This window comes from Taeniopygia guttata, chromosome 5, assembly GCF_048771995.1.
Source record: "Taeniopygia guttata chromosome 5, bTaeGut7.mat, whole genome shotgun sequence".
Classification (NCBI taxonomy): Eukaryota; Metazoa; Chordata; class Aves; order Passeriformes; family Estrildidae; genus Taeniopygia; species Taeniopygia guttata.
In genome coordinates this window covers 2,987,837-3,004,659 of record NC_133030.1, presented here as the reverse complement: position 1 = coordinate 3,004,659, position 16,823 = coordinate 2,987,837, and the positions used below count along the sequence as shown (strand labels likewise).

The window sequence follows — 16,823 nt, the reverse complement described above, 5'->3', positions numbered from 1 at the left end:
GGGATTTTCTGACTCTAAAGTGTCAAACGATGGAGGAAAGAAGGAACATGAGAATGTGTTGCTTTAACAACATAATTTTATTATGTATTTCAAACAGAAGACAAAATCAGACTTGGGCTATTTAAATAATAAAAACCCAACAAGTCCCCAAAACACTGAATTTTACAGGTTACTATATCACATGACAATATGTGAAAATATGTTGAGATCAACACAAACATGGTCAATTTTGTTTAATAGCCATAAGAGATCCTTATATAAACACAGCCATTGCAACATGATTGACTCTACCCCAAACTTTTATCACCCTTCAGACCACTGTTCTACACTTAGAGCTTCTTTAAATAATTGACCTAGTGCTTAAAATTTCTGAAGTAGACACCTGAATGCATGGTCTGATTTGGAAATGTTGAACAGTTCAAGGTACTCTTGAACTGTGGCTCCTCAAACATCAGAATAACTAGAATATTTGTGATGTGAAAGCATTATGCTGCTTTTTGTAGCCTCCTTCTTTGTGCTTTAATTTGTATATTTTGCTATGTGACTTTTATTTCAAACATCTCTCGTTAGAAATTAGATACAAAACACACTGCACAATAGAAAACTACTTAAATCTGTCTTCAAAATGCTGACAGAACACTTTGCAAATATTAAAGAAACATCTTTATGGTATTTAATAAACCACTAAAGATTTTCTTTTTGATCAGAATTTTAGTTTTATACTGATTCAAGACATAGTGAATATTTGTGAGTATTGAACACCTTTCACAAAAAGTCTACCAAACACAGCATAGCTCCTTTATTTAATATATGTTACAATGAATAACTTATATAACCAGGGCACAAAGTGCTCAAGAGATGCATCAGATTTCTCTGTAGAGCATAAATGGTATCAAAGGCCAAGCACATACTGGCCAAATCTCCCATTTCAATTGCCTGGTGCACATTCTGTTGTGTATGAACCATAAATCTACAGAGGATGAGGTAGCAGAAGCTGCTCATTTTATCAAATAAACTGTGGACAATAACCCTGTAAGTAAACAGATTAAATTTAGAAATAATTTTTGAAACTAACATTACTTTCACAACTGGCTGAACTACCTGAATAAACAATGCACTATTTACTTGTTGGTTTATTTGGTTCTCACATTCTATGTAAGTTAAAGACAAAACTTCTGTAGGGATATTCACACCCCATCCACTTGTTAAAATTCACCTCCATCTTTAAAAAAATCATTACACATTACAGTGTAAATCAAACAAAAACCAACACCAGAGTCAGGTGAATAAATCCCACAATTCAGAGTTTAAACAGCAGCAGAATCATGAGCTGGCTAATGAAGCTGGTTGAATTAGTGACTTCTCTAACACTGAGCTTCACTTGGTACTACCTAGACTGGGAATCAACTTCTCAAGTTGAAAATATGCCCCCTTCTTTTTATTCAAGTGTTAATTAGTAAATCAGAAGTAGAGAACAGCTCAGAGTAAATCTACCCTGAGCACAGAAACAACAGCCCTTTGTATTAAACTTGATGGCTTACCTTTCTCTCTGTAGCTAGATTAACTCCACTGAACCTGTTCTGTTTATATTGTCAAATTACAAATCCATTTTCTACCAGTTAGGTGAAGTTAGAATTAGCTAAGCACAATGATCTGTTGAACACTTTATACAAGTGTGCTGTTATTTAAACAAAAAAATAAAAACTTGCCCAAGGATATTGAACAAGGAATACTTACACTGCCTGAATGTCATGAAAAGCATTATCCTGAGACTTCCAATACAAAACTCAAAAGTGTTTTTAAGTTTCAAATTCTCTGCTTAAACTCAGCATTAAATTCCTCAGTAGGCAGGTCCTTTCAGGAGCAATACTGAATTTACCTTGCAACAAACATGAAAAGAACAATCACAAAAAAAGAACAAGCAGCTCTTTAACTTTACATATGACACCCTCTGCATTTCACGTGATTGCAGAATTTAGATGAGTACACAAATCAGAGCTTTTGCTCTCCAGAAAGCCATATGTCTTTCCTTTTAACCTACTCCATAGACTAATCTCTTCTTGAAGTAACTTTACCTCATTAAATTAAATTTCTATTAATTTCCTCATTTTCTGTTGCTGAGTCATTCTCACCTGTGCCTGATGCTCTTTTTGCAAATCTTCTACTCTTTGAACTAGATCAAGTGAGCAACTTAACACTTTGTATTTATATACACACACACCACCCCTTTTGATAAAAAAGATAATCTTTCTAACACTCTGTGTTAAGTGGCACATACTTGTAAGTGGCACATACATTTTATTTCCTCACCATATTAAAAATAAGAGGTTCTTGCTTCTGCCTGCTCAAATTACATGGATTTTCTTTAAGATTAGGGCACACATTGTAACAGCAGCATATAATTTTCTTGCACAATAATTTTTTTCCAGTTGAAAGGTATCCTATAATATCATCAGCATCAACAGGAACAGACACCTGATTTTCAGCTAGACAAAGCTTATGTGTTTGGTGACTTGATTCCTGGTGAAAAGCAGTTTTCAGATATAAAGCAGCTACATGAAAATTCAAAAACAATCTGACAATTTATTCTTTGACAACAAAGTGCTAGACCAAAAGCAAATGCAAAAACTGTGCCAAAAATAGGACTCTGTGTGTGTGTCCCTTCAATGTCCTATTTCTGCTGCTCTAATTTTATCTTCTGTTGATGTTATATACATTTAGAAATGGAACATAAGCATTGCCCTTCCTAAAAGCTCAATGGATTCCTTAAAAAAAATCAAGCACGGAGCACAACACCCATTTATGCATTTAAAAATCACCTTGTTGAAACTACCGTGTGTGTAATTGTGGATGAAAGGCTGTGTGGATCCCAAATATCTCAAACCCACCAGCATGTTCCAAAGACAGAAGATTAAAGACCCACTTCTACCACTTCAACAAGATATTAATTCTCAGAATTTGCTAGATTCCTTTCAGAGTATGGAAACTACAAGTCTCCTGTGCTCCAGGAAGCACTTCAGCATGACTTTGTAAGAGCCAGCCAAGCAATCTCTGCATTGAACTATGCTGGCTTCAAAACACTCACTTGCATTTTTTTCTCTTTTCAGAATTACTGGCTAGAGCTTTGTGCCAGAGTATGAGCCTGCATACATAGAGGTTTTATTTTCTTTTAAAAATAAGCTTTTTATAGAACTTATAATGGCCCATTGCATCTTGTGCCCCAAAATCTGTAACTTTTAGCTGCTACTGATGCCTACAGTAATAGAGAATCAAGATTATCCATGTATCAGAGTCACCTAAGTATACAAAAATAAAAATAAGTCTCAAGAAAAATTTATAAGATGCTTAAATAATTAGAAGGTGTAGCAGGAAAAAAGAATCCCTAGCTTTAGCTAAAACTAATTTTTTGTATTAAATTAATACTGTTGTTAAGGACTGAACTGGTATTATCTATAGTAAATAATTCACTTGCATACATTTTGTGAGCTGTCCAAATGAAAATATTAAGTGCAGTAAAGAAAAACATATGCTCTCTAGTAGGGTGTCTCTATACAGTTTTGTTCTGGGTTTTCCATCCTCAGTTTGTTAACATTAATAAAAAGGGGGTTGGTTGTAAAAATTCACCAGTTTTAGGCAAATATGCCCTGATAAAGTCATTCTTACAAAGCTACAATTCAATCACTCTTAATTGTGTACTACTTTGTATTATTACGATCAATCCTGAGATTTAGCTGCAATTATAGTTATCTTTTGGATGGCATATGGCAAGATCTCCAACTCTTTTTAGCTTTGGAAATTTTACATCTGCCTATTCCTTCAAGATGCTAAGCATATATGTGTTGACAAATACAGAAAATAGCAGATGGCAAAAAGCAAATGCTCAACATGAAGCATTGGGGATCACTCAAAAAAGGCTGGGACTCAGAGACTGGCCATTTTAACAACAGAACTATGTTTAAAAATAAATTCCTCCATCTCTTCTGCTTGATGCTAAGGAACACGTGTGAAGAGAATATTCAGGATTACAGAACCCATGACATATTAACTGCAGTTGGTATCCATCATGCAAGTTGCTTTGCTAACCTTTGGACTTCAAGGAAATAAACACAGCATAATTCTTCAGGAGATTAACTTCTGCAGCTATATAAAAATTGGAAACCATTCTGCACCCACCATTAAAATTTGACATGGAAACTTTTATTGGAATCTGCTATTCCAGCTTCTAAAAAGCTGCATGTAGCTGCAAGCAGCCCTTGGCAATGGCATTGCCACTTGTACCACCTGCAGCAGAGGCACCTGGAGCTGAGAAGTTCCCATAGTTTTTTGAGCAGGAGAGTGACTTCATCTGAAAGGACACACAAGGTAACACAGGCCCAGCCAGGGCTGTACTTCTCACTAACAGGGAGCAGTGGAGGACTGGGGAACAGCACCAGGATAAAACCAACATTCAGCACAAATCCCCTAATAAATCCAGTATTTGGAAGTCCACAGCTCAGAAATCCCTGAATCACAGAGAACATTTCTGTGTTAACAGAAATGTTAATAATAATGGCAGACTTTCAGCAAAGTCTTACAATTCTTCCAACTGTGGAACCTCTCCAACTGAGGCACCTTCCCACTGTAACTAAGACATGTGCTGTGCCCTCCGGTCTCTCCTACAGCCCATGGGGGTGGAAGGTGCATAGAAACCTTGGTGGTCTCATCAGCACCATGCTTTAAGTACCCCAGAGTGACTGTGCTAGGAAGGAGAGCATCAAGCATAGTCTGTAACAGTTCAACTAAAAGGAAAAGATGAGCAGAGACAGGACATATGGTAACAACTACAGAAAAGCAGCAGATCTACCTTGGGAAAACACCTACAAGTAAACATCACTAAACATCTCTCTTTAGCCAGAGGGACCCATCACAGACACTAAGAGAAAAACAAAAAAAAAATCCTATCTTCATTTTCTCTACAATTTCTCACTGTCTTTTCAAACAGAGAGCAGTAACAACTAAGGTTGGAAATAAACAGGTGCTAAAGAAATGCTTGTGTATTTAAACAGTATTTTAATCTTCTGAAACTACAGTTAGAGACATAGACACACAGATGTAAACCTTGATAATTCTCATTTCATACATCCCAAAATAATGACATGAAATTGCACTGAAGTACAGCTCCATAACACAATTTTAAAAAACATCATACAAGAAAGGGACTATGTAAGTTTCATTTCTGTAACAGCTCTGAACAACACCTATAATTTTAATTCCACTATTATACATCAATTCATAGGCAAATAAATATATTAATTCCATTACCATATGCAGTTTAAATTAGCCCCATCTGGACAGAAAAGGTATTTTTCACCATGGTCCCCTGATCACCTCCATTAAGAACAAACAGACCTTTATTAATATTTTTACTCACATTTTACTAGCAATTGAATAGAAAAAAAAACATTAGGAGATCCAAGTAAACAACAATTTCTATTTAAAATGGAGCCTAGAAACTTGGTTTCCAAAGCCCTCTCCTAAGTTAGAACGATCCATGTTTAATGGTGAGAACCAAAGGACTTACGTCCAGAATCTGCACACAAACATCTTGCCACATGTAGAACTTAAAACTAAGTACACCAATCGGTTTCAGGCAAAGAAATAAATTCACAGGAAGCACTGAGAAGGAGCACATGTACAGCAGGGGCTGCCTAGCAAATTCAGCTGAAGAATACCAAGATTTGTAAAATTGGAACATACTGCTGCAATGATGAAACTTTAAAAACTGTTTTTATAGTGGTTAGAAATAAAAATTAACAACCTGCCCCCCAAACCCATGAATTTACTTAAACTCTAAGAAAACTCAGTCTCCTGGTCACTGGCATTCTCTACACCTCCCTTAAAAATCCCAACTTCTTTTCACATTCATTTTGATACCTCAAATCACCTTAGATCAGCCATGCACATGCTCCAACACCCTGTCAATACTGACAGTTGGCTAGCAGCTTCCTCCAGAAAAGGGAGTTTTTCCTTCAAAACTGAATTCTGCTCACCTTTCCTCTTCTTCACCAGCTTTCAAGAAACAGGAATTTTGTTATCTCAGGAATTTTATCTGTCTATCAAATTCAGCTGAAAAGAGTCAACAGCATCAAAAAAGACACTCCACTTTCCTCAGAAAACCAGCCAAAGCACTTTTTGAGCAAAATGCCTTAATTCAAGGGAAGGAGCAAAACAGAATAACCAAGAATCACACAGAATAATCTGGTAAAGCTCTGAGATTATTATGCACATATAGCAGCAGAGCAGAAAAAATTAGGGGAATTCACAGAACATGAAGTCTTGATGCATAACCAAGACTACAACTCCACAAGAATAGACCAGAAACCTTCCAATAAAATTAATACATTTTTCTCCTAATCATTTTTTATTTCATTACTACTGAATACTAAGAAAAAAACTACTCTTTTTCTTTGCCTCTGGTCTTTGTGTACTAGAAGGTTGCATCTGGTCAATCATACAGATACAAAAACTGTAAAAACAAACCCTGCAACTATTACCTTATTGGTTTATAAGAATGACTTTGGTGTATTGTTGGAATGCTGGATGCTGAGAATTTCAGATTTTCTGTGCTGACAGGCACTGACCCCCAGGAGAACTCTGCATTTGACCTGAGGCCGTGGAGAAGCTTCCAAAATGGAATGACAGAACTGGGATTGTGGGTGTGGAGTTTGAATAGAAGTGTGTAACATCACAGGGTGGAAAACTCAGAGTTTAAGATTTTAGAATATAGCAATATATAAAAAACAAGATGGAAGTTTTTGGGCAGAGGCTAGTCCTTCTTCACCTTCTTCTTAATGGGTTTGGGTGGTTTTGTGTAATTGGATAAAAAAGTTGCAGGCACAGGTGGTTGGTTATTGGGTTAAAAATGAAAATAATTTAGGCGTGGTTTCTTAATTGGACAGTTTATCCTTAAAAGGCCTTGCAGAGAGGGAGATAGGGCTCCATTTTTAGTTTGTTGGAGTGAAGGGCTGTAGAACTCAGGGTTTGTGAGACTGTAACATAGATAAGAACCAATAAACACCTGAGTCCCAACAAGAAATACACATCTCATACATTTAACCCCGACCTTGGCAGAAAAGAAGCAGGAATCCATCAGTGTATCCTTAATATCAAATGCAGCCTTACCAGCAAAGCAAGTTTTTGGTATTTCCTTTTCAGCTCTGCTGGGCTGTCCGAGGGCTGGGCCCCCAGGACCTTGTACCAGTCCTTCTGCTTCACCCCTCCCAAGGCCATGGCCTGATGGCTTTGCAATCCCTTCCTCAGCACTGCATTAGAACATCAAATCAAGGAAACCACAACCTGGAATAGAAACAGAAAAAGCAAAAACAAGGATGTGGCAAACTGCAGCATCACAGAATTGACTGCTGCCCTCAAGCACCTCTACACCATTATATGACAACTGTTGTGCAAAAAAAAGTTAAATTCATGTGGCCATTCCATCCTACAGCCTGTCAAATGTGAAACCTTCTGCTTCCTGTCCAAGTGCCTCAGCGTATCCTGTTCAGAAGACATCCATGCTTCTTTAAAAATCATTTTGTATGTAGAATGAACTGTTTAGAAATGCCCCAGGTTACAGGTACACCTTTCATACAGACACTTTTAAAAACAAACTTTGGACTTTGAAGCAATACCGTACTCAACACATGAAAACATGAAGTACAGAAAAGGGTGACATTTTTCAAATTGGGAATTAGATCCGTGCAAGAAGACACAAGAAAAGGTATGTGTTTGTTTTTACAAAATTGCTTTTTCACAGCATGGAAACACCTTCATCCTGCTCAGTAAGAAATCAACTTTCTTAAAGCAGGAGAGCATGTAAAAACAAATAAACAAAAATGAACCAAAACATACAAAGCTAGCACAGGTCAGTAATCAAAACCTAACTAGTAGCTTGGCTTTCAATTTTGGCCATCTTTCATCAACTTAATGACCCAGAAAAAAAATAAAAAAACAACAAACCAGGAGACTAAGTGTTAGTAATCGACTGGCAGAGCTTGACCTTCATGGATTCTTAGGTGTGCTGCAATCCCTAGCTGGCAGCCGCTGATTTACCATGAATTTCCAGAGAAGAAATAACACTGCCAGTAGGCAAGAACTTTGTAAATACACAAGCTTTATAACGCTAAATTAAGTGTGAAACAAAAAAAAAAAACCCAAGAAAAAAACCAAAAAACCAAAACCCCCAAACAAACAAAAAAACAAACAAACAAAAACAAAAAAACCAACCAAACAAACAAAAAACACAACACAGAAAAAAACCCCAAAAACCAACCTAAAAATGGTTGGATTGGTTTTTTTTTTCCAAAACTGCTTCCTGCTGACTGCCGTCGTACTTCAGAATAAATCTTGCTTTCGCAAGGGAAGGAAAGTACGTGTTTCAAACGCGGCTGAGCTGCGAGCACAGCGCGGGACCCACGGGGCAGGGAAAAGGGCCACGCTCCCGTCCCGCCCGCCCCGGGCCGCGCTCTCCGGGACTGCTCCCGCAGCGCGGCCCCCGCACAGCCGCGGCGGGCGGCACCGGGGAGCCCGGGCCAGGCCGCGGCCCCGCTGCCGGAGTTCCCCCGCCGCCCTCTCTCTCTCGCAGCTCCGCAATCCCCCCCGGTCCTTCCCGGTCCTTCCCGGTCCCCCCCGGTGCCCGCGGCCGCCCCGCGCTCCCACCTGCCCGGCACCGTCCATGGCAGCGCACGCCTAACTCGTCCGGCGGGAAACACGCTGCTCTCCCCCGCCGCGCTTTAAGCCCTTCAGCTCGGCCCGCGCCGCCCCGGCTGTTTCCAGCCGGACAGTAGTGGCGCCGCACCGGCAGGAAGCGCGGCCCGACGCGTTCCCATGGCGACCGCGGCTCCCCCGGCCCGGCCCGGCCCCGCTCCGCCCCCGGCCCGGCCCCGCCGCCCCTGCGCTCCGGCTGCCGCGGCTCCGGGCGCAGGAGGCTCCGCTGCCCTCCCCTGCCGCCTCGCTCGCTGCGCGGGAGGAGCCCCACAGCCGCTGTCCCCGCAGGGAGCCCGCCTCCCGTGGCGCTGCCATTGCCCGGCCCCGCAGGCGCAGCTCGGGCTGCAGGCCTGGGGAGCGGAGAGGGCCGGTGGTGCCTGTCTGGGTCTCTTTAACGGGAAGGAAGAACGTCCTGGTGCTGAAAGCAAATCAAGCTCTGGAAGAAGGTTTTTAATGATGTAAAGACGTTTCCTCGTTAGAAACAAACAAACCACAAAATGCCGTACACCCCCACCCTGCCCCTAAAACAACACAAACAAAAGCCCACCACCACTACAAAAAAAACCAAACCAAACCAAACCCCCCCCAAAAAAACCAACCCAAGCCAAACACCAAAAAACCAACCCCTAAAATAAACAAACAAATTTTAAAAAGCCAAAAAAAGAAACCATCCCTCCAAAAAAACCACAATAAATCCCCCCAAAACCTTAGGTGGATGCTGTAGACTTTAGCTTTTGGAATCTTAGGCAAAACCAACTAGCAAAATCCCTAAACATTCCTCCAGGCAAACTCAGTTCACACTACACTTTTAAATGTGTAGCACACGTCCTGTGACAATATTTGTGTGTGGTATGTTAGAATTAAAGCACCTTGTCACTTTTGTCACCCTTCGAAGTGTTTCAGCTGGGCTGGTGTGTTTTTTAAAGAGTTTGAAAAACAGTTAAAAGTTCTTTAAAAATATGGTGTTCTGCTGGAGACTGGTCACTACACCTGTGCTTTCACCAAAAATGGTTAATATCCTCCTAAAGACTGGATACAATTTCCTTCATTGTTTATCCTATATGCCTATAGGATATGCTTATTGTTTATCCTAAGTGTTGTATATTGAGTTTTTTTTCCATTTAAAATCTTGATAGGATTGCTACCAGCTCATACAGTATTTGAAACACTGAATTTTTTGAGAGATTGTGAGCAACTGTATATCTCTAATAAGAAAATAAACAAACATAGAGAAATAGAAACAGAAATTTTATACATAAATATATATAATTTTCTATCTAAATTAATAAAATATAATAAAATGTATAAATGTATTATATAAATAGAAAATTATCTGTATGTGTTAAGCAATTATTTCTGGAGTCAGTGGAACAATTTTGGAAGTGAAACACTTTTTCTTTTCTGTGCATGTTCAGCATGCCAAAGTAAAAGAAAACAGGCTATTTAATAGAACACTTTGGTGTTCATGCACCACTGACCTTGTCTGGTGTCCCAGTTTTTGTGTATTAGTTTCTCTTTCAATCTGCCCAGCTTCAGAAGCCATAATATCTAATCAAAACCTCTTTCAGCATCATCAATAAGCGCTGAATTTTGACTGGGCTTTGACACATTTAAGCATTTGAGCACGTTTAAGTCCTGCAAAGATGAATATTTTGAATGAAATATGGGTTGGGTCAGTCATAGCTAATCATGCCCTGACTGGCTGTGAGGACTTGGTCAGTCTCAAGGCAATCTGATAATCTTTCATCTCTAGAGGTGTAAAAATGAGCTCAGTTCAAGATGTGTTAAATGGGGATGGGTATGTAGGGGAGAGGGAGCAGGGAAAACCAGCTGAACACAAATGCTCTGGCTGGTGAGCCAGCACACAGCTCAGTGTAACCAGAGCTTTGCTGCTTTTTTCCCTCCTGAAGGCAAAAAATAATTTAAAAAGAGTAAGTAAGTACCAGGAGAGTGTGGAGAACTTGCCATGAGAGTCCAGGAGGAGTGGAGACAGAGCAGCAACTCTGGGACTGTTGTCCCAGGATGGAGGCACATCTTGCTTAATTATCTCTAATTATGTGAGCGTGCATAGGTGCTGTGCATTTCACTGGAGCTGGACATTGAATATGGTAAAAAGTTTCTTTCTCTTTTTGAAGATACTTTAGGTGTAAGTTGTTGGTTTCAAACATTTTTGTGAGAATATTTAACTTTTCAGTAGATGTTTTTCTTGAGATTGTCATATAACATTGGGCTGTCTTGTCAAAGAATTATAGGAGAATTATTTAGAGATTAACTGGAGAGTCCTAGAATAGTTACAGGAAAATTATTTAGGGACTTAACTGGATACTCTGTGTGCTTGTAATACTGCTTTCTCACTACTAGCTACATTTTTTACTTCTGGATGGTATTTTGCTAAGTCTTGGTAAGACTAGTAAAGCTTTTTTTTCTCTTTTGGTTTTTTTTTGTTCATGTTGGTTTTATACTGCTACATAGAGAGTCCTAGAATGGTTATAGGAGAATTATTTAGGGACATAATTGGAGAGTCCTAGAATGGTTATAGGAGAATTATTTAGGGACATAATTGGAGAGTCCTAGAATGGTTATAGGGGAAATATTTAGAGACTTGACTTAACTGGAGAGTCCTAGAATGGTTATAGGAGAATTGTTTAGAGACTTGACTTAACTGCAGAGTCCTAGAATGGTTATAGGAGAATTATTTAGAGATTTAACTGGATACTGTGTGTACTTCTGGTACTGCAAGAAGAGATGAGTACAAATGAGGGACCAGCTGAAACATCCAGACTTTGTCATTATTAACTACAATTTTTACTTCTAGATGGTATTTCGCAAAGTCTTGGTAAGACTAGTAAGGCTTTTTTGCTTTTTTGCTTATTTTTTTTTTTGGTTCATATTGCTTGCTACATAGAGGGTCCCAGAATAGTTTGGGGTGGGAAGGACTTTAAAGATCATCCAGTTCCAACCCCCTGCAATGAGGAGGGAACCTTCCACTATCCCAGGCTGCTCATCCAGCTTGGCCTTGGACAATTCAGGGATCCAGAGGCAGCCACAGCTTCTCCAGGCACCCTGTGCCAGGGCCTGCCCACCCTCCAGGGAACAATTCCTTCCTATTATCTGATCTACAACTCTTTCAGCATCATAAATAAGCACTGAATATTGATTGGGCTTTGATAAATTTAAGAGATTGAGCGTGTTTAATTCATGCAAAGATGATTATTTTGTCTTTAATATTTTTTTGCAGTTGTTGCCTTTATCTTTTCAACGCTTTAATGTGACAGTTAATATCAGCAATTAATTAATGCGGCAAATAGTACAAGATTTCATGATGGGGTCTCATTGATACTTCTAATGTGCTTTATTCATCCTGGCTCTTCAGTCAGTACAGTGAGAAGAATTTTTTTCAAGTGTTTTTTTCTGTCAGAGCTGTAGTAGACAGCTGACTCAAAAGGGTGATAAAAGTGAATGTCTGAGTTTTGTCTCTTCAGAAGAATTGAGATAAAATAATTTGTTCAATTTTGAGCAATCTTTTTTAATCTAGATATTAAAAATCCTTGGAAGAGATAGGATTATTTAAAAATTATAAATGGATTCTTTTTCCTTTTTTCTTTTTTAAGATAAAGGGGTCAGAGATCTCAATGCTGAGTTCTTTCAGAATTTATTTTAATCGGATCAGATTTATCAACAGTAAAAAGAAAAAGTTTTGTCTCCCAGGAGATGTGCATATGATAGACTAAATGTCATAATGATGTGAACAAATGAGATGTAACATGCACGGAAAATATATGTTTTCCATTAAATTTCCACAGAAATGATTGAAAACGTCTTGGGAATTATTTAAGCAATTTACAATATTGTTCAAAAAGGTACATATGGGCACACTGAGTACAGTCTTTTGTCATTCATTAGCAATGTATTTAATGAGGGTTTTTTTAAGTGATAGATAGTTAAGGTAACAGACAAGTGACAGATTGTTTGTCTTTAACGATTTCCCTATTTCAGGCCCATTACAAAGCAATTAGAAATCTGACAGCATTTTTACTCTGCATTACTGATCATCTAAAGTGATGAGAAATGAGAGGTGATGAATATTAATTGTATATTTTCATATAATTATCATAAATTATTACCTTGTCTAATGTACTGCAGGTGGAGTAAAATCAATGGATGAAAATTCAGTCAAATATGATAATTTGAAAGATTTCATGACTTAGTTTTTGTCTTTAAAGTGCAGTGTCAATCAGTCTAAACCAGGCATGCATTAACTGAGGGAAGTAAAAAGATACTCTTACTTTCCCTTGCTTTACTAGCACTGAGCAGCATGGCTCTTGTGCCCTGTGGCAAATTATTGACCTCTCTTTTTTAGCCTTCCAAATTTATCCTGGGTTGTGGGAGTTGGAAAGAGAGAAATCTTCCCAGACTCAAGAGGGTTTGATTTGCAGCCTTAGAAGAAGCCTAGATGGATGTGAAAGCAAGGTACACAGACACTGAATAGAAAAATAATGAACTTATGATTCTATAGTTATAAGTAAGAATATGCATTAAGTAAAAAAACTTGATGATGAAGGGTTTTGTAGTGTAGTAATGTGATTGTATAGAGTAAGTTAAGAGTTTAGATGTTATAGAGGTATATGTGCATATGTCTAGTGGCTGCACATTGGACAAAAGTATCCACATTGCAGTAGAAATAAGTAAAGGTGGTAGGTCAGAAAAGCAAAATAAACTCTGTGGCATCAGCCTATTGGGTTAGAAAGTTCTATATTGCCTTAGAATAAAGAACCTGTGACTATCTTGAGCTATGGCCAAATGCTTGCTGTCTCAAAATCTCACAGCCTCGAAGGCTGTTTATTTTAACAATAAATCATCTTTAGCCCAGTTTTAGTCCCGTCCCTTTAATTAATGTAGCAACAGTAACACTGGATTTTACCTATTAGTCTCCAACTTTTTGCCATATGTATTTACACATTATTTGAACTTTGCAATATGCAGCTCCTGTAATTTGCATCACTTGTTTTTATTAATTTACAGTTAGTGGAAAAATTATAAAAAACAGATCACAGATTCTCCAAATCAGGTGTTTAGGCAGTATAGATATTGTTTGTGTTTTTCCTGAGAAAATTTGGTTGAGATGAGTTATTCAATATCACTTTAGTCTTCTAAGACTGGAAATTAAATATACCATTTATTTGGGATGGCAGACCTCACCCATGAGACAGTTCATTCTTATTTCTAATTTCCCTGCATGTTCTGGCACAGAGAAGTGAGCAAATGGGATGAACCATAACAAAAAATTATTATGTTGCTAAGTTTATCAGAGTTCATGAATTTGAAGTCAAATAAAAACTGCAGGTGCAAGACTGTATTTTTATCTTAATTTTCAATGTTTGACTTTGCAAATTGGACAATTTTAACAAATTGCATTTGAAAACTCACTTTATTATTATATTTTATCTTCCAATGTTAGTAGGAAAGAATAGGGTTGGAGTGTTTTCTCATGGTGGAAAACTTCGCAGCCATCTCCTGTATTAATGTGGTTTCTTCTATGAGCACAAAGCCAGGGTTAAACATGTACTTAGCTTTCTGTCTCTGGTAGTGAGCAGTGGTAGAATAAAAGGGTGACAAGAAACAGCACTAGTGTAGAGAAAACCTTCAGGTGTTAAATCCTCCAGGATGTGTATTTATCATATAGGGAATAAATTTTGTACTGGCCTAACAATCTGGAGTAACCAGCACACTATTGTTTGAAAATGAGGGCCTCATTCATCAGTGAACTACCATTACTTGGCCACATTTTGTCAGAATGGTATGTTCTGATCCCCGTTTTCGTCATAATGGGATTTCCTTTGGGATATTCTCATGCCTCATTCACATTCTAAGTGCTTCTTGATGGAAAAGGTAGCACATTTAGGCTGGTACCACCATGCCCTTCCTGCTGAGGCCTCATGATCATCATAAGGAATCTCATTTATTCTGTCAGAAGTCAAGGTCCAGCTCTGCAAGTTTAGGTTTTACATACGTAAAAACCAGATTGGTTTATTTCCCAGCTCTATGCCAGTGCACGCTGCAGTAACTGCATTCCGATTTTGTAATTTCAGTCCTGGTTTTGTCATGTAGGCTCAGCAGAATTCATTAACAATGAATTCCCTCATGCTCTGTGAGGCTGTAAGAAACTCTGTGGTACACCTTGTTCTCAATGTCCTGCTGCACCTCTGAAAGCAGAGTACCATTTTCCTTGCCTTTTTTCATGCCTCTCATGAAACACAGAGCAGATTTCATGTCCATCACTCTCAGGGTTGCATTGCAGCTGTGCCTGTACTTCACATGGGTTTTTCCAGCAAAGGGATCTGTTTTCTTCTTCTGCCTCTTGTGCATATGTTCACATCCTGCACAGTCACGTGCTGCTACCCATGTGTATAGAGACACATGTTGTGTTGTATTTCTCCTTTTTTTAAATTCCTGTGATGAATAGATTGAATAAGACTCCTTTTTTGGTACATCTTGATATTTATTCTGATGTATTTAAACCAAATATTCAGGTGTTTGAATACCCTTATCAGAAATGGGTCTGTTTAATGTCACTTTTATTACTTGCTAATGCAAGGTGCAATAGACACAAATCCAAGGGAACAACAACTGTGGTGTGGATAAAGCTTGCAAACATAACAGGTTGTCATCATTTCACAGCTTATGTTACAGCCAGCTTCCTGAGAAAGGTAATTATAAAATGAAGTATTTAATTCTGATATTTAGATTATTCATTTAATTGTAATTGATGCTTTCCAAAATAATTGGATATGTTTCCACATGTTTGTTGAAGAAAAGTGTAGGACTAATTGACTTTTTGCTTATTTTCTTAGAGGATATATTTTATAATTTCTCATAATGTTGATTAGCGTATTTCTATTATGTGAATTCTTTTAAAGACTAAAGTACTTTCTAAGTGTGACAACAAGAAGTAAGGTCTTTTTAGTACTGCAGGAAAGAATATATGTGCTGTAGCTCAAAATATTTCATTTCATGAAATAATATAATTTAATGTAATTAAGTAATTAATTATGAAATAATTCATAATATAAAACAATACTATAATGAAATAATGTATTATACATTATATATAATATAATATTATTATAAAATATTAAGTATTTTTCAGTCTTACCTCAAGGAAAACATTTGTCTCGTCAGTCTGAACTGAAAAGTGTAGCTTGAAGTTACACCTGTGCTGATCCAAGGGCCAGTTGCCAGTGAAAGTGGCAGAATTCTTCTGCCATTCCTTCTTCACTTGCTTCATTCATGAGCTCTTGTCTTTTCATCAGCATCACCTTTTGTGTGACCATGTAGCCCATGGAGATAGAGTGGAAAAATCTAATTCTGCTAAACAGGTGGTAATTTTCTGGTGCTTTAGCTCCACTAAAGGGATTTGTCATGTGTCAGTGTCAGCACAGAGAAGGTGGCTGGAGAACTTGTCCAGGCCAAGGGGAAGAGGTGGCAGAGGGGAACAAGCCTGCCCATTTGGATGTCACTTAGCCCTTAAACCACATTACTTCTTCATTAAACTGGATGCTGAGCTAGGCTGTGTAAAGTTCATAAAAGTAAGCACAGGATGAACGAAGCTGGTTTGAGCTAATGAGTATCACCAATGTATGTTTAAAGGTTAAAGGAGGAATAATCATTCATATCAAAGATATCAAGAGAGTCAAATGGAAATCAATGTTACTGAATAAAATTTGCATTTCGTTCTGCTTTTTGCAACTGATATTATCTAATACTGAAATTATATTTCAGCAGTACAGTTGGCTTTTCTTTGGGCTCACAGAATGATTCTGTTCTGCTTTATTACCTTATTGTTACCTTAATGTTGATGTTTTCCATTGATATTTCAGGCAAGTTGAGGTCCAGTTGTGTTAGACACTGTACAGAAATATCATTAACAAAATCCTGCCAGCAAAAAATCCATGTCAGTCCAGTGACCAGTCTGTATCAATCAATTATAGATAAAATGTTATGTGTGTCCAAAAGCCAGTGTCAGCCTATAAACATAGGTTTATGTAAATTCTGATCTGGACTGAGGCAATTTATCTGAAGGT

The 16,823-nt window shown here is 38.1% G+C and overlaps 1 protein-coding gene across 1 annotated transcript in view; it reads right to left on the bottom strand.

Annotated features, from left to right (window-relative positions):
• The window catches only part of DNAJC24 (DnaJ heat shock protein family (Hsp40) member C24), a 34,101-nt gene extending 25,199 nt beyond the window's left edge, over positions 1-8,902 (bottom strand). The window contains exons 1-2 of the mRNA XM_030273353.4: positions 8,695-8,902; positions 7,162-7,335 (exon numbers count right to left, since the gene is read on the bottom strand). Coding sequence (XP_030129213.1) covers positions 7,162-7,269 — 108 coding nt within the window. The 5' untranslated portion in view covers positions 7,270-7,335; positions 8,695-8,902. The remainder of the gene's footprint in view (positions 1-7,161; positions 7,336-8,694) is intronic.
• Positions 8,903-16,823: the final 7,921 nt, after the last annotated feature.